This window comes from Motacilla alba, chromosome 8 (genome assembly GCF_015832195.1).
Source record: "Motacilla alba alba isolate MOTALB_02 chromosome 8, Motacilla_alba_V1.0_pri, whole genome shotgun sequence".
NCBI lineage: Eukaryota > Metazoa > Chordata > Aves > Passeriformes > Motacillidae > Motacilla > Motacilla alba.
Window position 1 is genome coordinate 30,385,034 of NC_052023.1, and position 22,213 is coordinate 30,407,246.

Sequence of the window (22,213 nt, forward strand, 5' to 3'; positions counted from 1 at the left end):
TTGTGATTATACACTGCTTATGGAAATATTTTTCAGGTGTTGAAAATCTTGGTTTTTGTGTTTTTTTTTTTTTTTTTTTTTTTGTGTTTCTCCTTTTTTTTTTGGTGGGGTTTTTTGGTGGGTTTTTTTTTGTTTTTTGTGTTGGTTTTTTTGTGGTTTGGTTTGGTTTTTTTGGGGTTCTCTTGGTTTTTTTTTTTTGTTTTTTGCTTTGTTGGTTTTTTTGGGGGGGGGGGTGTTTGGTTTTTTGGGGTTTGGTTGTTGTTTTTTGTTTTTTGTGTTTTGGTTTTTTTTTCCCAAACATGGATTGTCATTCTTTCAATGACCCCACAAAGAAACAAACTTGAAATAAACTCGAATAGAAAACTGACTCTACGCTCCTTTAGGAATGAGGTTCCCCCAGTCCCCTCTGCACAGGAAGAGAGGTTCTGCAGCACTGTCAAACCGCCAGCTGCATCAATGCTCCTGCCTTGGAGCAGAGGTCCTTCTGAGGGTCCCTGGGAACCTTTAAAATACATTATGAAAGTTTGACTACGCAGTTGTTGATGAGAAAATGCAACCTGGAGAACGCTGACTCTTCTTGCACCGATATTTTTGGTTTTTTTACCTTTCCTCCCTGCTCTTTTGTTTTTTCTTTCTTGCTCACTGTGCCTTTCTCATGCCCAGAAGGCAGGAGGACACCCTGAGATGCATGCTCAGGTCTCAGCAGTGGGGGGAGCCGGGGGCTATGGGGTGCCCTGTGTCATGGCAGCATTTCTGCTCTTGCATGAAAAGAAAGGAGGCCATGGGCTGGGCTCCTCCAGCCTCCTGTAAAATGCCATATTTCCTGCTTTCTGTGACCTTTGCAACTTCTTCCATCACTGTGCTGTTCCACTGAAGGGCTGGGTCAGGATAAGCATATGAGCCTGCACTGTGGCTGAGGCGCTTTCTTTGATGGTGAGAAATAAGTGAATTTTCTGTTATGATTTATTGTTGTCATTGTCATCTACAAAATACGCTGTGTTTAAAAGAGATTCATACAAATATTTCATCAACAGGCTTTAAACATCACTGCATATTGTCCCAGTGTGCAGAAATAATACTAGGGCTCTGTTTTGATCAGAATTTTCCCTTGTGATACATCTGCTCTTTATTTTGGTCCTACGTAAAATCCATCCCAACTGAAACCCTCCAAGAACAGCACCTGAGCTATCTTTAAAGGGATATGGTGATTCCAGGGGGCTATGGGGTGCCCATGTCATTGAGGGGAGAATCCTGCTGTGACAGCAGGCAGGTGCAAAAGGGCACCATGGCTGGGGAGGCACTAAGAGGACAAGTTTTTGTTGTTCCTGCTGTTACACAGCAGGCAGCCTCCAATCAGAGCAGTGACTAAGCCCAGCCAGGCTGTGATTTATCTCTCTGGGGCAATCTAGCTGGCTCCTGTGCTCTATTCTGGTGTCAGAGAAGAAACCTGATCCATGCACAACATCTGCAGAGCAGACTGCTCCTGGAGCATCAGTGCCACGGCCTTCCTAAAAAAACATCTTGAAAAACACCTCGGGGGCACAGACACATCCGTGCCAGGTCATCTCAGCTCTTCCTATGGGGTTCCAAGGAGAGCTTTATTGAGCTTCTTCATCAAAAGAGCCCAGGGATGAAGAGCCATGCCAGTAGGAGCAGCAGGAGTTTATATATGGATTTTGAGGGGCAGGGCAGAACACCAGGGCCAATGGGATGAGGGCACAGGGGTGGAAAGGCCAATGGAATACACTAAATCTGCATATCACAGCAAGGCATGCTGGGAGAAGCCTTTTTCCTCACCTTACCAGGTGGTTATGGCTTAAGGGGTTTTCCCTCCAGGGGAGGGTTGTGGATTTTTTCATACATTGGCCCATGGGAAGAAGGGATGCAGGACTGGGAGTAAGGCTGTTGGTCTCTTTCTCCAGGCAGCACTGACAGAAGCAGAGCACACAGTCTCAAGCTGCACCAAGGGAAATACAGGTTGGATATTGGGAAGAAGTTTTTTACAGAAGGGGTGATAAAGTTCTGGAATGGCTGCCCGGGGAGGTGGTGGAGTCACCATCCCTGGGTGTGTTTAACAAAGCCTGGATGTGGCACTGGGTGCCAGGGTTTAGCTGAGGTGTTGGGGCTGGGTTGGACTCCATGATCTTGAAGGTCTCTTCCAATCTGGTGATGCTGTGATTCTGTAAAAAACACCAGCCTGCCTCTCCCAGGAGGATAGGCCAGTGAAATGCCAGGCAGGATGCAAAACTGCTGGGCAGTGCTGCAGCTGGTGGTTGTGGCAGTGTCTGGGGCACAGCCTGAGGATGGAGGTGTGCTGGGGAGCTGGGGGCAGAACCAGCCGCCAAATTAGTGCTGCTGGATGTCCCAGCATCAGTCCCACCTGGGAGGTGCTGCCTTCGCCTCAGGCAGGTTTGCAGCCTATGAACAGTGCCCGGGGTTGTGATATGACCCCACACGCTTCATTGCCCTGCTGTCCTGCCTGCATTTGCTGTGCCTCTGCCTTTTTCCTCTGCTGGGGCTCCCCAGGACAGCTGGCTCAGCCCAGTGAAGGGATCAGGTGCTCCCTGTCCTGGCTGTTGAATGCTGAGGATGTACATGCTTGTGTGCACAGGGATGCTCCCAGCTCCCCGTGGCTCATCTGCTGCTCTGAGAAACAAATCCACAAAGCAGCCCACAGAAGCAGTGGAGTGAAGGCTCTTCTTAGGCTTTGGTTTTGCTGTGCTGAGCTTCAGCACATCTGTGAGGCCTTAGAGAGCCTGGGCTCAGCTGGGCTCGGGAGTGTTGGTGAAAAGCTCACAAAAACACAGCAAGGTTTTAGGGCTGAAAGCTTCCAGGGCAAAATCAACTTCCAGCACAGCAGTTCTGAGAGTTGGTCACATTTTGTGTTGTAGGAATGGTATCAGCTTCCCAGGCCCTTCAGTTAAATAAATGTTCTCGGGTTTGGGTATTTTTGATCCTCCAGAGGCAAAGTGTTGATAATCATAACTGATAAATATGAAACATGCTGTCCTCTGCCTTAAAATGTACCTGGTGTTATTCCCAGGATGCATTGTTCTAGGATCTGGGATTAAAAAGTAGATAAAAATAGCTCAAAATTACAAAGCTCAGAGCTTGCCTCTGACAAACTGATAAAGGTTGTAGTCTTTCCTTCATGAGGTCCAAAGAATATTGGAGGGGTTTCTGCAGCTTCCTGGTGACTTGGCAAAGTCACTTAGACTCAGTTTCACCTGGGGAAAATTAAGGCCCTTGCTATGATTTGGTTAGTGCTTTGTAAACACACACTGGCTTAAAAGAAAACAAAAACAAAATGACAACAAAAAAACAAAGCCTCACACACACAAAAAAAAAAAAAAAAAAAAAAAAAAAGGCATGCTGAAGCCCCAGCCAGGCATGAACTGATTTTTGTTGGAAAATCAGAAAGGCATTGGCAAAACAGGCCCCATCTCAGCACCCAGCTGAGTAAGTGAACCCAACAGGCTCTCTCAGCCTTGCTACCCACAGGAAGTATTTCATTTGTGTGGGAAGGTGAGGAGCTGCATTTTACAGATCCATGTGAGGAAGAGATTTGTGGGGTGTTTCAGCTGGAAACATGTGTCACAGCATGTCCCTGCCACAGCTATGAGCTGTGAGCTTCTGTGCTGTCAACAGGTAAGCTGGAGGATGCTGTGAGTTGCTTTATTTTTAGGTTTCTCATTGCTGAGTGCAAACAATTCCCTGTGTCCAGGCTGCTCAGCTTCCTTGGGTCACACCTGTGTGGGTGTTGTTTTGGGAGGACTGAGCTTCCTGCAGGGAAGGGAGAGATGCTGCATCAGTGGCTGCTGTGGCTGAAGGCAGGTGAGGGTGAGCAGGGGTGAGCACATGGCTGTGTGCTCCAAGGGAGTAGTTCTGGGCATGGAGAAGGACCAGGGATGCTCCCAGAGAGGAGTTCTGGCCATGGAGAAGGACCAGGGATGCTCTCAGGGAGGAGTTTTGGGCATGGAGAAGGACCAGGGATGCTCTCAGGGAGGAGTTCTGGTCATGGAGACAGCAGCTGGGGAGTGCAGCAGCTGGGAGTTTCCGTGACTGTTACTGGAGATGGTGGGGCTGCCCAGCATCCTGCACCAACTCTGTGATTTAAGGGAGCCACAGGCTGTGCTGGTGGGGTCTGGAGGAGATGACCATCCCTGGGACCACCTACCCAGCCTGCAGGGCAGGCTTGCTGAGCGAGGGCCTCTTCTCCCCACTGGGATCTGCAGCTGAGGGAAACAACAGCACAAAGTTCCCACCAGGGCTGCTGCAGGGAGCCCTCCAGCCCAGCTCCCATCCCCACATCCCTCAGGAGCAGGAGGGCTCCATTCAGTGCTCCACTCAGCTCCATTCAGTGCTTCCTCACCTTTTTGCTCCTCTGGAGGCTCCATTTTCTTCGGGGGCCGTGGCAGCAGGAGCTCAAGGCCTTCTGACAGCGTGTAGGTAAGGACAGACTTTTTACCTGGTGAGAGAAGAGACACGCAGTGCTCTGATGGCAAATGAGGGGGGACAGCACTGGTGTCCCCCTCAAATCACTTGAGGTTACCCAGAGCACAAGGCTGAGCACAGACTTGAGATCTCCTTGACGGTGAAACAGTTTGGGGGTGACACGTCCCACCCTGGCTCTGTGGCAAGGCTGGCTGGCAGAAATGGGAGATTTTAATTTTTTTTTTTTTAAATACAGGCTCATTAGGAGGTTTGTCCTTAAATTTCTTTGGACACTCTTTACTAATTCAGCTTATGCATTTCTCACCTGCCAAGCTGAAGCATTCTGAACCACATCCATGGATGATTGAGAAAATAAACTGGAAAAAAAATTTCTAGAAAAAGAAAGGTGTGCCAGGCTTTGTGCCTGCCTGGGCAGCTTGTCCCAGGAGTGCCCTGTGGACAGTGCCACAGTGATGCCTGGTGATGGCAGAATGGGTCCCTGCCTGCCACCACCCCAGCCCTGCTCAAACCATGTCTGCATATCCCTCACAATAAGGGAGGAGGAGAGAAGGATTTCTCAGCATTTACAGGTGTTTTCCTCAGCAATTTCAGTGCTTTTTAAAAGGCAACAAAAGCAATTTTTTTTTTTATGACAGCTCAAAAGCAAGTTTTTACCTGAAGGTAGAGTTTTTACCTAAAGGTTAGAAAAGCAAGACCATTAGAGAAAGGCTTCCACCAATGACCTAAGGTGCAGAAAAGTGTCTTGGGAGCTGGTGAGGACATCAGCACAGTCAGAAGCAGCAGCTATTTTGGGTCACACATCTTGTCCGCCACATGCCAGGTAAGCTGAGGGATTTTTTCCTGCCTGGCTCCTGTTAAAAATGTTCCTTTTTTTTCTGACCCCATGTCTCATTCATCCCTGTGAGATGCAGCAAGGAGAGATGGCTTGGGGAGTGTTGTCCCAGGGACAGTCCCTGTGGGATTAATGTCCATTCTGGAGAGATCAGAGTCTTTTCTATGTGTCCAGAGCAGCTCTCAGTGCAGTCACTCTCTGTGGCTGTAGTTAAACATGGGCTGTGCCACTTGGGACTGTCCCAACCCTTGCAGCAGTTTGCACTGATTTAAACACAGAATAATTTGTGTTGGAAGGGACCTTCCAAGGCCATCTAGTGCAGCCCCCAACACCTTCCACTAAACCAGGTTGCTCAGAGCCCCATCCAACATGATCCTGAATATTTCCAGGGATGGGGCTGCCACAGCTTCTCTGGGCAACCTATACCAGTGTTTTACCACCCTCTAGTGTAGAAAACGACTTCCTATCTCTGATCTGAATCGGTTTAAATGTCACGCTCTCTGCTCCCTGAAGACCCTGGCAAACACTGTCCTTGTCCTGGATAACCACTGTAACACAAGGTTTCTGCCTTATCACCAGCTTGGAATACATGTGTGATATATGGGGTTTTTCTGTTTGTTTGGTTTTTTGGGGGTTTTTTTTGTGACTTTTGCATTAAAACAACTACGTTTGAGAAGGTCCTGGAAGAGCAGTGAGGCTCTGTAACAAGGTGGAGACCCAAGCTGAAGACTGGATGTTGTCCATGGGAATAGGCAGGGGTGAGGTGGTTGGAGCTATGGACATGGCTTGGTTTTCCTGGGGCACAGGGCTCTGTCACCTCAGCCCTGCTGTGGAGCAGGAACTCAAGTACCTGCCTGGAGGCATCCAAATCCTCAAACTCTGCTGCTTTTTAGCCAGAACTTGACAGTGATAAATGACAGGGAGCAGAACAGCAGCTTGCTGACGCCCGCTCATCCATCAAAGCAAGATTAGTATGTGCCTATTTTGGTTTCTCCTTTAATCAAAAATCAATTAGACAATTTCCAAATGAATATTCAAGCCTAGGAGCGGGCTGTCAGGCAGACTGACAGCGCTCAGCATCACTTTGTGTTTTCCAGTTTAGAGTTATTCAGTGTATTGAAACTAAACAAGGGGATGAGGAAGAAAAAACATCTCTTTCCCTGGCGATGTCACCTCAAACCCTGATGGCGCTTATTCTCCATTCCAGAAATTCAAAGCACCCTCCATGGAATGCCAGTGTGCCTGGTGTTTGGCTGCACAAGTTGTTCTCTTCTTCCTGCTCCCATTTGACTTGCAGCCTGAAAGATTGGGGTTTTTTTTATTTCTGTTTCAGGGGGTGTGCCTGACTATTTTTAACTTGGTTATTGAAATAAATAGGAATTATGCAACAGCTCTTTGCTTTGGAAGTCTCTGTGCTCACTTCCCTATTCATGAAAGAAAATTTCTAAAATCCCGCTGGACAGTTTTGACTGATTTTGACAGGAAAGAGAATATTCCATTCCATTTCCCCAGCAGGCCTGCACCACATACACCCTCAAAGCTGTGTAAACGAGGGGGTCTTTCCAGGGGAACTTAAAAGATGTCAGGTCTGGGTGTTTCTGCACTGGAAGAACAAACCTGAAGCATAATGTGTAGTAGAGGGAATGGCCACCAGCTTCTTGGGCCCAGGGATCTTGGGTACTTTGGAGGGGCTTTTTGCAGGAGGTGAAGGGGCTGGAACCCTGCCCTCCTTGTGGCCCCGGGAGCTCCTGCTCCCCTTGGGCTCCTGAGAGCTCCTCTCCTGCTGTTGGACACGGGAGCTCCTGCCTCCCTTGGGCTCCTGAGAGCTCCTCTCCTGCTGTTGGACACGGGAGCTCCTGCCTCCCTTGGGCTCCTGAGAGCTCCTCTCCTCCTGTGGGACCCGGGAGCTCCTGCTCCCCTTGGGCTCCTGAGAGCTCCTCTCCTCCTGTGGGACCCGGGAGCTCCTGCTCCCCTTGGGCTCCTGAGAGCTCCTCTCCTGCTGTTGGACATGGGAGCTCCTGCCTCCCTTGGGCTCCTGAGAGTTCCTCTCCTCCTGTGGGACCCAGGAGATCCTGTCCCCCTTGGGGAACTGAGAGCTCTGGCCCTCCTGATGGGTGCCCGAGCTCCTGACCTCCTGGTAGGTCCGAAAGCTCCTCATCACCTTCCAGGTGCAGAACCTGCGTGAGAAACACCAGGGACAGTGAAGCTCCAAGGAGACAATTCCAGCTGAGCTCCCGGGAAGCGTCTTGTCTGCATTTTCAGCAGGGCAGAGGAACAAGTGGCTAGATATAAAGGATGGCATCCCCAGAGCCTCCTCCACCTTGGGAGAGAGGGGATGGAGAGGTACCTTCTCCAGAAGTACATCAGGATGGGGAAGAGGGTGACCTTGGCGTTGTGGTAGATGGCCCGGGTCAGTGGCCCCTTGGAAGATGAACGCCAGATTAAATCCCTCTCTTTCTCAGAGATGTTGACCTGGGCACAGAAGATACCAAAGCACTTTGCAGCACTCCTGATGTGCCAAGGTTTCTCTCCCTGACCCCACCGCAGCACTCTCTAAGAACAGACCCAAATTCCATCCCGGCTGCTTGCCCCAGCACAAGGGCAGGATCCCACCTGAATTTCTGTAGGAAGCATTGTGCCCTCCAAAGGGGAGATGGCAGAGCTACTGGGAGGAGATGGGGTGGGTGCAGTGGGAGGGGATGATGGTGACACTGGCCTCTGAGGAGTGAAAGGACTGGACTGGTGATGTGCAGCACCATCCTGACACTCCAGGCCTAGCATTTCTCCAGGAGGTAATGCTGGGGAATCATCCCCATCTTTCCCATCCTTATCCACATGCTTGTTCTCAATTTATCTGGGCCTGCTGGGGGGTTGCTTCCCACTCCTCCCAGCCCATGTGGAAGCCCCAAGCTCCAGAGTACACTTCAAAGCTCACCCGCAGCTTGGGAGGGATGTCAGAGTTCAGGAAAACTTTGCTGATGACCTCAAGTTTCTTTTTGAGAAAGGAACTGTACTTTTCTGACTGCATGTTGAGGGGTGCTGCAGCTTCCTCAGAGTCAGCCAGCCTGGAAAACCTGCAAAGGGACGTGGGGTCTTGCTCTGAGACAAGTGCTGCTTAACTGCTAGGCTAGACAGACAGTCCTGTTCTTGCTTAATTTGGTGTGGGAAATGGATTTGTAGAAAACTTTTAAATTCCTTTGGCCTTGCAAAAAAGACCAAGTACTTTGGAGAAACAGAACTATGAAAGATGCATTGTAGTGGGACCCACAAGGAATAATTTTAGATGATTGGCTTTAAGGCACTTGCAGTATGGCATGGCAAAAGCTGATAGGCCAAGAAACACATTGTATTGTAATTAAGAATTAATTGGCTTCTGATTGTAATAGTGTGAATTATAACATCTGTATTGTCTCACCCTTCTCATGAAACTGAAAATGGAATAAAAGTTTTTAAAACACCTCTCAGTTGCCCCACCTCTGGGTCAGAAAAGGGCTTAATCTGACAATTTGGTATTTGCTTGGCCAGGAAAAGCAATCCTCAACCCTCAATCCTCAAAGCAATTCCATGGAGCAGTTGACACAGGAGGTATGAAAAGCCACCTCTCTCTTCTGCCACCCTTGTGGTCATAGGATTCACCTAGGGCAGGTGATGTTCCCCCTTTTTGGGAAAAGAGGAGGAGTGAAAGATGGGGATTTTCCTGAGTGTTGGCTGCAGGGCTGGTGCCCATTGGCCATGGATTGGGCTTAGAGGTTTGTTGGGAACATGGACAGAGTCAAGGGAGAAATGCCACCACAACTGGGACATCCAGAATGGTGTAGCCAAATGCTGAATCACTTGGGACTACCAAACCAAAAGGATTTCAAACAGGACCCCTGATCCAGGGGATGACTGCAGGCTTAAATGGGGGCTTTGGAGGTCTCCATCAGAGATGAGTTTAGGCCAAAGCCAAGGCAGGCTGGTACCAAGGCCAAGTTGGATGGAGCCCTGAGCAACCTTGTCCAGTGGGACACATCCCTGCCCAAGGCAGGGAGTTGGAACGAGATGATCTTTAAGTTCCTTCCAACCCAAACCATTCTGGGATTCTGTACCACCAGGTACCCGAGCATCTAGAAGAACGTGGAAGCAGAACTTACCTGTCTATCTCCAGGTAAAAGCGGAGGTCGTCGACGAGGAAGTTGACGACGATGAGCTGTTTGTCCAAAATGCGGCGTTTGATCAGTGTCACCTTCTGCTGCTGGCCTTTGCGCTTGCCCTTGCCCTTGTGGGGGCTCTTGGCAGGACTTTTACTCTTCTTCTCCTTGACAGGCAAGTCTGAAGCAGGGAAAGAGATGCTATGTGCTGCTGCTCAGCACTGGGTTTGCTCCTTCACTTCACCTGTGCTTTCCTTAGCTGCATGCAATTTGCTGGGGGCCTTTCTACCTCTGTGAGCTACACCTTCCCTCTAGCTTGGTGATCTCCTCCATCCCTCCTCCTCTTTGCACCCACAGAGTGTTTATGTTCTCTATCTCCACAGGGAATGGCCTGTTGCTAAAGCCTGCTGGTCTGTCTAGCTGTTGGCCCTGGCCCTGACACAAGCAGATAATGAGTGAGGATAAACGGAAAAAATCTGTTTCCCCCACATACAAAATTCTCTTGATCTAAATAGGGTTTCTGTGTGCTTAGTAGATTAATTTTCTAACTGCTTTTCCTGCCTCCTCTCAAACCTGTGTGTAAGCTTTCTGTTCAGGTCAGCTCCCTGTTGCCCAGAAAACAATTTCCTTTTGTTTGTTTTTCTGGCCTGTCTCACCTTAGCTCCATTTAGTGTTTCCTGTTTTGGGTGGTTGTTTTCTTGTTTTGTTTTGGTTTGTTTTTTTAATTTTTTTTTTTTGAGGCAGGGATGCAAACTTGCATATACAACAATGCTTGAGAAAGATGCAACGGCATAACGAGGCACTAAGTCATGGTGGTGGGAGGAGCAGGGATGGCAGGACATTGGACATACTTTCCCTCTTGTTTCTTCGCTCCTGACGGAGAAACTCCTCAAATTCTGCACGCCGTGTGTGATTCTCCATGTCCCTCTGGAACTTGCAGAAGCTCCTGACAAGCTCCCGGATGGCATCCCAGGCCCATCCCTGTGGAGACACAGCACAGCTGGCATCAGCCAGGGAACTGCAGCACTGGGGCTGAGCCCTCTGGTTGGGACCCACCACTGTGAGCTGCAGCAGCCTTGGCAGTGGGGTTTGTGCCCCAGCCATCATCTCTGCTTTCCAGCATTTCTCAGTTTCCCCGGTGGCCACGGAGGATGGTGTGAATCGCTCGGCCAGTCCTGAGCCTGCAGCAGGGAACTGTGGGAATGTGTACTCTGTTGACAGAGTGACAAAACTATCCTTTGTCTCCTTAACAAGGAAAAAAGCTCGGAAGTTTCTTTCTTCAATTAGGTCAAAAGACACCTCATAGGACTTTGGGGACTTCATTTCAAACTTAAGGATAGCCAATTGGACAGGAGCCAAAAAGTCTTGCCTGAGCAATTTACCTGAGTAAGAAAAAGAAGAGAACAAAGAAACGAATCGCTTTTGTGAGGTGTTTTACCAGGAGCAAGAACCTCTTGCACCTGGCTCGGTTTTTCTCTGTAAAGAGCTTTGTTATTTTGCCTTTTATGGAAAGCTTTTTGTTTCTAACACTACCACAGAAGCCATCCTGCTGATTTTATGCCTTCTACAGTAGCTGAGCTATCTAGGGTGTGAAATAGATCTCCAAAAGCTTATGAGACCTGACTCAAGGAGACCCCTATTTCAGGGAGCCTTTCTCTGCTGCCTTTCTGCAGCTCTCTAAGTCTGAGCCACTCACCCCATTTATGTGGCACCCATTGTCTCACAGCGCCTCCTCTCTTCCTTGCCTGCAAACACCCTCAGACTGGGAGCACACAGGATCTTTTCTTACCATCCTCTGTGTCTTGAGGTCCTCTGTCCCCTCCTGCACAAGCTGCCGCCGCCGCCTAGACCTGGGCTTTTTGCTCCAGAGCAACAAATCCTCCTGTTCCTTCCGCTTCTGCTTTTTCTGCTTCTGTGTCCGTTTCTGCTTCTGTGTCTGTTTCTGCTTCTGTGTCTGCTTCTGCTTCTGTGTCTGCTTCTGCTTCTTCTTCTGATAGTAGGGTCCTTCCTCCTCTTCCTCCTCTTCCTCATCCTCCTCATCCTCCTCATCCTCCTCACCCTCCTCCTCAAACCTGCCAGATGGTAGAGCAGAGAGAGCATCAAGGGCATGAGGAGGGGACTGGTTTGATGGAAGGGAGGCTAAGGCGCGTAGCAGCTGACAGGAGATAGCCCTGGGGTTGGGGTCCCACTGGATTTCTGGTCCTGGAGGAGGTTGGACAATGGTAGAGGGCACTAGATACCCTCCCCTGGACTCTCTTCAAGCACTTTGTAGCCTTGGGAATGTCTGTCCTACTTATGTGCCGTGTTTACTCGTCCAGTCCAGCAGCCTGCAGGCCCAGAAGTGATTTGGTAGGTTTGGGGTGAGGGTCTGGATGGAATATCAATGCTGATGGGCCACAGAAAAAAAAATGCATTTATAGGAGTTGCTGTCTGGCCCCTTGGGGTGGGATGGATGTTGGGCAGGGTGCATTTGCATAACTGGGCTGAAGAAATCAGCTCAGCCCAGGTGCTCACCATCATTTTTCCATTTGCTTTATATCCCAGCGTGAAGCTGCAAGGACTCATGGCTGGAGTGTTCCCAGGAGGTGAGACGTGAGTCCAGAGATTTAAGTATGGCTACAGTGTGATTTTAAGTGATTCTTCTGGGAATCTAAGCACTGCTCAGGTGGCATTCTGGGAGTTGACTGAGGATGAAGTGCACAAGATTTGCACAAGATATGAAGAGTAAATCTGAACTGGGGGTGGGGAGTGTTAATTTTTCTCCTTTCCCTGGTAATTCTGCAGTTTAAACCCACAGGCCACCCTACATCTGAGAAGGCCAAATGAGCAAACAGGGAGCTGTGGCACTACAGGGGAACACTGGGAAAATCCTGAAAGAGTGGAAGGAGCAAAGCTGTGTGCTGCCAGGTGCCAGACCTGCGTTTTCTAGCTGCCCTCTTCCTTGCAGCAGCAGCAGCATTCTCTCGAGCAATCCTCTCAGATGCAACAGCTGTGGGGACAAAAACAGGGCTGGCCTCTTCCTCAGGTGACAGCCAGAGGTGACAGCAGACAGATGGACCCTGGAGCCTCCATGTGATGTCTCTGTGGTGACTCTGGCCCAGGAGACACTGTGGGAGCACTTCACTACTGGGATACTGGGACACACAAGACAGATGATGGACTTTGGACCTGGCTAGCTTAAGAGATTTGGTAACAGGATGCCTTGGCAATAGCAAACAGAACTTTGAGGATTAAATCAAGATTGCAAGAAGATTCAACCAGATGGGTTTACTGGAAAAAGAAAATTACATCAGACTTCTGCAGGCAAGAGAGGTTTAAAACGTATAAGTTTGTTTATATGATTTTTAACCCAATCATTGTAGTAAAACATTACTAGCCTTCCTAAAACAGTCTATATGCATTTGTAGTACACAATAAAATTGGATTCTTTGACCACCTCACAGTCTCCAGTCTCTCACATCATCACTGATACTTCACCTCTCATGCTTTGACCTCCTCAGCATCTGCTTCAGAGAAATCCCCCACTGCCACCCTCCCTGGCTAGGTTAATGCCTCAGAGCACAGCCTGTGGTGGGTGGATAGACCTTTCCTGCTGGAGAAGCTCCCCAAGGGTAATGGATGTCTGGCAGCCCACCTGGCCTCTTGCCTGGACTCACCGAATGCTGCACTCATAAGCTGCAGAAGCTCCTCTTCCTTGCTTGGGCTGCCCACAGCCAGCTCATCTGCTATCATCCTCTGGAATTCTGCATCAGAGAGAGAAGAGGGGACAGATCCCATGTCTATTATCTCTGGTTACAACAGTCCTTCAGCACTGGCTCTGAGGGCTGGGTTTTGTCGCCTTCCCTGTCCTCTTGTGTGTCCTGTTCCATGATCTACCCATGACATTGCATTTCTTGGATAAAACTGAGGGCCCACAAGCTACAGGGGTGTCACTCTCAAGGCAGCACAGATGCCTAGAAAATTGGTGTCATTCCCAAAAGACTGCATGACAGAACAAAGCTGAGGGCCGTAGCACCAGCATGGACAGTCCCAGCATCCTCAGAAGGCCAAAATGTGGAACTGAGGTGACAGGAGCCACTGCTGGCTTTGGGCTTCAGTCACTTTGCTGCAGCCTTCATTTGATCTGGTGATCCAGGCCAGTGAAGGGATGTGGCATTTGGTGTCCCTGGTACTGGCAGGAGGGAGCCTGGCCCTTGTCTAAAATCCCAGTGGACAGTTTTGACTGATTTTTACAGGAAAAAAAGCTGCCTACGCTTTCATTACAAATGATGGCTCCCAGACCCACTGTACCAACCCATCCTATGATGTCCATGACCTGTTTAGGGCAACCACCAGAGCATAAAACATGTTTTACTGGCTTCAGCCAACATGAGCCCCACCAGGAATGGAGAGCCCCCTCTTACCAGCGCTGCCCAGGAGCAGCTCCATCTCTGCCTGGATGGAGCCCCCTTTCTGCAGGTCCCGAGCAGCAAGCAATTGCCAGTGCTTGGAGGAGACCCCCTCCAAGCTCCTCGTGCCATGCAAGGCCTGGCTCAGCTGCAGGGACTGGTTCATCCTCTGGGACAGGTGGAAATGTCCCCATCTGCCAGCACGGCCTGGCACCTCAGCCATGGGGACATCCATGCCTGGAGCCTGTGGGGAGAACAGGGCAGGGTAATGGCACAGAGCACCTTCCCCATCTCCAGCACCGTGCCCATGATCCCTCAGGTTTGAGCTTTTACATTTTTCAGATTCTGTTCTGCTTTAGTGTGTGGGTCTGGGCTTCATATGAGGGGATGGTGAGCTCTCTGCACAGAGCAGGGCTGGGCACCAAGGACAAGTGATCCAAATCTCAGGCCCAAGAGCACAAACAATGTGGGCTGAAGAGAGAAAAACAAGAAGGATGGGACTGCATGGGCTGGAGCTGTAATTGGACAATTAACTCCAATATGCAAATGGAGCAGAACTTATAAAAGTGAGAGACCCCGGGACCAGTTGTCCATTTTGTGGCCATTCTGGGTTGTGCTGCCCAAGGTGGATTTATTGAGGCCTCTTAATAAAACCCTACTTTATTTCTTTAACTCTGTCTAGTCTCTGTTCTAGGTCAGCCCTCACAAGGCCTCACCCACGTGTTTTGCTGCACCTCAGACTACAAACCGGCCTGGTTTAGACCTGCTTGAGCTTTAAGCAGTCTGGAAGGAATCTGTGAGAGCACAAAGCTCAGATCAAGCTGACTGGGATATACAGGCAGCCAGAGGTAGGCCAGACATAGCCTTGCAGCTCTCCTGAAGGGCTCAACATCCCCTCAGGAGGGCTGGTAACAACCCTGACAATGTCCCCAGCGGTCCCGTGTGCTGTTTTGTTGGCTGTTGTCACCAGGGCTGGCTCCAGCTGGTGCCCTGGGAGTACCTCCCTCATTCCCTCAAGCCCTCCTGCACGTTTTGCCTCTCCCCAAAGACCAACAGTTTTCACCGCTCTCCAAGCCTAAGGGGTAGAGAGGCTGGTTTTTGGCTGAGAGCTGAGAGCAGGCACCAAAAATAACCCTGCTAAGCTGCCAGCAGCTCCTCTGACACCGGAGCGTCGGGAGGAGTTTGGCTCAGGGGATGGTGCCCACAGAGAGCAGGGCCCAACCCTGCTGAAGTGCTAATTGCACTCCTAGACCAGCTCTGGCCTCATAGGGGAGATTTCCTCAACAAGAGGTGCTTAAAAACCTGGGCAGCTAATTAGCTTCCCACTAAGAGCAGTTAATGAGTCAGGGTGGGGAGCTGCCAGCTGACTTTTCCAAAATGCTCAGCTCTCCCTGGCTGAGGCTCCGGGAGCCAGGTCTTTGAGGACACCAAGCCCTGACAGCCTCTCCTTAACATTCCCAGGATCAGCTGCCGATTTCACATTTCGTTTTGGGAAAACAGTTGGTTTGAAGAACACCATCTAGAGTGAGAAGAATTGCCTGCACAGGTTGTGCAGGTACCAGTGCAGGTGGGATGCTCAGGGGGTTCTGCCTGCAAGGAGGTTTCTGGGTGTAATGCTGGAATTTGGGGAGGTTTTATGGGATTTCTGATGCCAGGAGGAATAACAGTTTGGGAACAGGGCTTATGTGACTCTGATTTGGTATATCATCCTTTTTGGTGGAAAAAAAATGTGGAAAACTTGAGGGTGGTTGAGTCATAGACTAAAAGGCTGCATGGCCTCTTCCCCCCTGTGCTGGCCAGGCACTGGTGCTGGGGCAGGGTTATCCCATGCATGTCATGCACATGAGTCACATTAATAGCAGTAATAATTACACATTAAAAGTGTGGGCAAGGAAAAAAAAAAGGCCAGATGAATTCCCAGAAGTGCTGGCTTCACCTGTGCCTACCCTAAAAGCCTGCAATTACATTTGTCCCAGCTTTTAAGCAGGGTCACAGCTTGTTCCAGGGGAACTCTCACAGGTTGTGCCTGCAGTGCTGCCAGCTGAACAGGATGCTGTGCTGGAAGAGCTAAGGATCATTGCTCCAGGCAGCTGGAGCAGGGTAGGATCTGCTGCGTCACCCTGTGGCAGCACTGGCTGGGGATATCATGGGATGCCAAACCACTTTAGCTAATGCTGGGCTTCTCCTCCCTCCGTCACTCCCACTCCAAATTTTCACATCCCCACTGGAGCCTGCACACCCCCCAAGGATGCCCCTGTGCGCTCCCCTTACCATAAACTGGAGGAACATCCTGTCATCGGCGGCCAGAAATTCCTCATAGAGGCCACAGAGCACCTGAGGAGGAGCAAAGGGGGATTGTCCTCAGGCAGGGACACAGTGCTGGTGCCACGGGTGGCTCACAACTTCTGACGTGCCCAGGACATGCCTGCACATCCAGCTTGGTCCATGGGGCTGCCCAGATGGGCTTGGACTCTAAATGGATTTTCCTGGGGTTGTGCTGGAACCATGATGGGTGCAAACGGATGGCCACTGCCCTGGAATGTGCACCTAGCCAGGGTCACCAGAGATGTTCAGTGACTGCTCAGCCCTGCTCTGCTGCCCAGCAAACCAGTGAGGATGCTCTTCTCCACTGGCCTAGCCCACTGCAAAGTGACTGCAGGTTATTCCCTTCCCAATCCCTTTTCCTCTTCATTTTCCAAATGCTTCACTTCCTAAACATCCCCACTGCCCTCACACCACCACAGGGGTGCCAATGCCAGCTGTACCTCCCAGCCTGACCGCTACCAGCACCCCTGTGTACCTTGCAAATCTCCTTCTGGGCTCTGAATATCCAGGGGGAGAATTCTCCACATATCAGATGGTTCCACAAACTCACGAGAGTCCTGGTCTCCAAGGGGAGCCTCTCAATACTGCTGTCCTCCAGGTAGGTCTTGCAGATCTTTTCCCCAATCAGATGGCGCAGGAAGAAGCTGTTTTCTCTGCTGGAGTCCAGCACCACAGGCAGAAACTCCTCCAGGTCATGCCACAGGTCCAGGAGATGAGTCTCCATAGGCCGGTTCTGGCACTGTAGGAAATCTCTGAAGGGTCTTCCTGCACAGGCCTCGGCACTCAGGGCCCATGGAAGAAAATCCAAGGTCTTGCCTGGCTTTTTCAGGAATGGCAGCCGGGCAAGGGATGCAGAGGGAAGCAGGTCAGAGAGGAATTTCTCCTTACAGAGGTTTTCTAGATCCTGCTCTGCACTGGACTGAGGTCTGCCAGGAAATGTTGCTCCTCCTCTGCCTCCAAAGGCAGGATGCTGTGACTGCTGGGGAATTGATCCCAAAGCATCCTTATCCAGACACAATTCCTCCCTGCTCCCAACTGGCCCTGGCTGCTTCTCTGCTTTCACCGAAAATGTGGCCATTTTCAATTCTTGGCTGTCTCTCCCCTCCTTGACCAGAGCCCAGACCTCTGCTTTGGCCTTTTGGCTGCAGTAGGGCCCTGACATGCCCTGGCTCCTTTTGATGTGCATGGTGGGGAGGGGCTCTGAAAGGCCCAGGGGCTGCTGCCAGCCAGCCTGTAATAAACGTTCCTGATATTCCTGGAGCAAAGGCCAGCACGATTCCTCTTCCTCCATTCCCATCTTGCAGTGCACGAAGAATTTAGGGAGCCAGTAACTCTGAATCATGAAAAGGACCTGTTCCTGCATCTTGCTTAGGATCTCCCTCCTGGTGCTGATGGACTGGATGTGCCTGGCTTTTGGAAAAGATCCTGAGATGGATGCAGGGAATTACAACAGAGCGATGGCACCCTACAGGCTGTTCCCCAGGCAGGGGATGGCATCCCATCCCCCTGGGAGCAGCCAGGAAAGATCCACTCTGTGGAAGGGCAGTGCTCATCCCCAGATCCCGTGTTTCTTACCCATGATAGTGGTGCAGAAGGTGACGACGCTGGAGCCTTCACGCAGGTGAGTGGCTCTCAGTCTGTGCACCAGGGACAAGAACAGCTCCTTCTGACTCCCATCTGACTCGTCCAGACCCAGGAGCCTTTCAGTGATGAGCCAGAAGTCGATCAGTTCTTCCCCTACAGATCAGACAAGAGATGGGAGTTGGGAGGAGCCCCTGAAAGCCCTGAGGGTGGATGAGGCAGAAGGAAAGATCACCTGGACTAACCGAGGGAACAGAGCAGAGCAAAGCCATGGTTGTGCATCTCCCTCCCAGCTCTGCTGCTGGCTCACCTTCCAAAGCTTTCTCTGGCATCTTACCCATGCCCCCAGGTCTGTGCCAGTGTCCTGCCTAGGTAGATGGCCCGTGGCTGGCAGGGGCTGTGGAGCATCCCGTGCCCACCTGCCGTTCCTTGGACGAAGGCGCAGAGGTGCCACATGCCCTGGCTCCCACTGATGCACCTCTCCAGCAGCCACTGGTCAGCACTCTGCCAGTTCAGGAGCTCTGCTGTGGGACACAGCACAGATGGCATCAGGGGTTGCCTGCCAGATCCCAAGGAAACTCTCCAGCTCCCACCCTGAAAGAAGCTGCTGGAGGGAGACCAGCAAATCACCCTGAACTGGGAGTTTCGGACAGGCTGTGGGATGCACAGGGGGTGTTTGCAAGGATAACTCGCTCCTGTCAGGGACACCTTGTCCTGTTCTTGTGCCTCTCTTCCTTGCAAATGCCCATCTTTTCTGTCCTGAGTTTGGGGCTCACTCTCAACTTCCTCCGGCTTTGAGTTTCAACCCATCTGGAGAAACAGCAGCAATATACTCAGGAAAAGCCTTGGTGAATTGCTCATTTTTCTGAAAGGAGAATCAGTATTCCTGCTGCCACAGCTTTCCTTCCAGTGGCAGTTGACACGCAGGCTGAGGAAGTACCTGGCTGGACTGAGAGGACTCATTTTAGGGGCAAAGTGAGCACAATCCCGAGTTGTCGCCACTAAGAGAGACCACAGCCTGTTTTCCCAGGGCATCCCTGCCCAGCAGCAAACCGAAAACATCGGCACCTCTGCTTCCCGTGCCCCAGGATGCTCTCCAGCCCTGGACCCCTCGATAAACCCTGCTAGGCAGGTACTTAGCGAGCCTGATTAACAGCGTGGTGGAGTAAATCCCTGCACATCCCGCCAGAACCTGCTGCACCCCTAAAAATGGGATGTACAACGCCTTCTAAACCCGGAGCAGAGGCACGACCCACTGGGCAGGCACCTGGCAGTGCCAGCCCCGCAGAGAGAGGAAGCCCGGGCGCGGAGGAGAAGCTGATCCGATTTCCTCCGTGCCGCGATGACTCACCTGCTTCCCCCGAGCGAATGAAACCCAGCAGCTTCTGGCAGAGGACGAGCTGCAGGCACAGGCTGGATTTGCAGAAGTGAGGCAGCCGGTGCTTTTCCAACCAAGCCAGCAAAGCCGCGGGGCTGGCATCCTGCGTTGCCCAAGGAGAGGATTAGCTGCGAGCAAGGAGCCGGCTCCTGCCTGGCCTTAAGGGTGAGTAACAGGTCCCTGCTACACGGGAGGAGGTGGGGAAGGCGCCCTGTTGCTTTCTGGCGATGGTGGTGCTGAGGCACAAGGGGGACACTCAAGTTACAGCCGCTGCCTGCGTCTCCAAGACGAAGGCGGCAGCCCCGGCGCTGCACGGCTCCTGCAGGGCTTCCTTCCTCTTCCTCACCCGCCTTCCCAGAGCCCAGGCATGGCAGTTCCCCGGGGGCTTCCAGAGGAGCGGGGGTTCCTTTTCGCTTTGGGATCTGAGCGCTGCAAGGGGCTGGGGGGAACGGGGACGAGTGGGGAGGGAGGGCTGAGCCGGCCCGGTGACCAACAGGGCTTGGCTCCTGTTGAATTCAGGAGGAATCCAGGACAAGGGGCTGATGTTTGTGTCCTTCTGTGCCGCCACACATGCTCTGCTTCGCTCCAGCTCTCACTGTTTATAGATAGATCCTATAAACTGCAGCAGGACTTTAAATGGATCGTGCTCCGCCCAGGGCTTAAAAGCCAAACGACGCCCGGGGTTGAAATGATCGCCCAGCTGCACGAACAGGAGAGCCAGAGAGGGGCCTTGGCAGTGACAAACCGGCTCCTTCGCTCCCCTGCACTGTGCCCTTCCTCCTCCTCCCACTCCTCCCTTCTAACAAGGGGCACGTTCTCACCAGGTGGCTCGGCAGCTCTGGCCACAGGCACCACCGGCCCGTGCCACTGACGTAAAGGGGTGTCTGCCCAAAAACCTGGATCAAAACAGAAAGGGAGAGCTGAAAGAGATGGAGGGTGGCAGAGGAGCCCAATGTTCTAGTTAGTTCCCACTACACAAAAGGGCATCAAATTCCCTTTTAGACCCTTTATCTCCAAGTTGAGATCCTCAGGTTTCCCTCATTTTCCAGCCTGAATGTGGTGAACTCCCAGTTTTCCTGCGGCCTCTAAAATGCCACACAAAGTTCACCTGAGGAGAGCTCTGAAAGGTTCCAGGTTTTATGGTGCAGAGTGGACTTACGGGAAGGTTCAGAAAGATGTTGAAAAAGTCAACAAAAACATCGTCTTGCAGCAGCAGCCCCATGTCTGTGGAGGCTATGGATGCTACAGGGGGAGAAGAGAAAGTTACCTGGGCTTTGTGTTGCCAGCTGTGAGCCAGAGGAGGAGTTCTGGGGGGGAATCAGCTTTGGGAGATGTGTAGTACAAGCTTGTCCTGTGTGCAGGGGGAGGATTTGGAGCTGGGACAGTCTGTGAAATGAGTTTTGGGATGGGTGGCACAGGCTGTTTGGAAAGCACCAGGTTCAGGAGCATGCAGGAGCTGGGGAGTTTGAATAGCAGCCTCCCAAACAGCAAAGGTTCAGAGAGGCTGGGCACAAATGTGGTGGCATCCATAGGGCAGGAGAAGGGAGGTGGCTGTAGGGCACAAGCTGTGCTCCTCTGCCTTACCCAGACACTGGGAATAACACAGCTTATCCACCCAGGACTCAGTGCAAGTGTCAGTGCCCAACACCACTCTGCAAAGTTTTATTCATGTCTGAAAGATCTGGATGCAAGAAGGTGGGCTGGCATCAGCCTGCTGGTGGGTGGTGCCCCTGGAAATACTCTCTTCCATCAAGGCACAGCTGTGTTACAGGGAGGACCCATATTTCAAAGCTTAATAATGCTTTTTCCCTCCCATTTTTCTACCCTTTGGGGTGTGTTTAGAGGGGCTGAAGCCCCCAGCAAAGGGGAACTCACCAGCAGTCATCATGATGGTGCAGTGTTCTGGTGCTGTGTTCCGAAGTGCCACCCTGATTGTGACACGCTTCTTTGGGTGACTCCTGGGGGTCTTGGGGACCACGGGGCTCTCAGCAGCTCCCTCCAGGCCTGCTTATCCTGCTTATACTGAGAGATGATCTGAGCAGTGTCTGTATGTGCCTGAAGAGGGGATGTCCAGAGGGTGGAAGCCAGGCTGTTCTCAGTGGTGCTGAGCAATGGGATGAGCAGAAATTGGAAGAGAGGAATTCCCAGCTGAACATGAGGAAAAACTTCTTTACTGTGATGGTAACTGAGCACTGGAACAGGTTGCCCCGAGAGGTTGTGGAGCCTCCCCCTAGGGGAGATATTTAAGAACCATCTGGGTACAATCCTCAGTACTGAGCTCAGGGGACTCTGCTTGAGCTGGGACGTTGGACCAGGTGGTCCCCTCTGACCTTACCCATCCTGTGATGCTGTGACATGTCACTTTTTAAAATGCTAGCCCTGCAGACACACTCGGGCAGTCCTGAAATGAAACCCTGTTGTATTTGTTGGGAAACTGCTCTGACGAAGGCAGGAATGATGCATTTGATTCTATGTTTTAGAAGGTTAATTTATTACTTTATGGTACTATATTATATTAAAGAATACTATACAAAACTAAAGAATATAAAAAAGACACTTACTGAATGCTAAAAAGATAATAATGAAAACTTGTGACTCTTTTTAGAGTCTCGACACAGCTTGGCCCTGATTGGCTAATGGGTTAAAACAACTTACACTGGAGACTAATGAAATAATCACTTGTGGGTAAACAATTTTCAAACACATTCTACACATGAGCACAACACAGGAGAAGCAAACTAAATAAGAATTGTTTGGTGTGTTGTTTTTTTTTTCTAAGCTTAGCTTCTCAAGAGAAAAATCTTAAACAAAAGAACTTTTTCAGAAAATGTAAATGCCACAAAACCTTTCCCCTCTCCCTGCTGGGGAAAACTTCTTGCCTTCAAAGCAGGTTCCTGGTGGGACCTCAGCGCTGGGTGTGGTGGCTGTCAGTCCATCTGCTCAGCTCAGGATGGGAATTTCACAGGAGACCCCCACTGTGTCTGCCCCAAACAGACCAAACCCACATTTCTTATCTGCCTTCTTCACCAGATCTGGGGCTGAGACCCAACCTTGGAGACCCTCCAGCTGGAAGAGGAGAAGGAGGAGAAAAAGGAGGAGCCCATCCTGCAGCAGGAGTGACCTG

At 51.0% G+C, this 22,213-nt stretch overlaps 1 protein-coding gene across 1 annotated transcript; it reads right to left on the reverse strand.

Annotated features, from left to right (window-relative positions):
- Positions 1-7,315: 7,315 nt before the first annotated feature.
- On the reverse strand, positions 7,316-20,977 carry RGSL1 (regulator of G protein signaling like 1). Its single transcript, XM_038143697.1, has 16 exons — positions 20,965-20,977; positions 20,674-20,680; positions 20,249-20,396; positions 19,911-19,985; positions 19,063-19,192; positions 18,131-18,235; positions 17,706-17,867; positions 16,606-17,555; positions 16,077-16,139; positions 13,821-14,049; positions 13,074-13,160; positions 11,207-11,439; positions 10,269-10,398; positions 9,421-9,598; positions 8,223-8,361; positions 7,316-7,759 (listed from the first exon to the last, which is right to left on the reverse strand). Exons 1-16 carry the CDS (start codon positions 20,975-20,977, stop codon positions 7,445-7,447), a joined length of 2,964 nt encoding a protein of 987 aa, XP_037999625.1. The 3' UTR covers positions 7,316-7,444.
- Between the last annotated feature and the right edge of the window lie 1,236 nt (positions 20,978-22,213).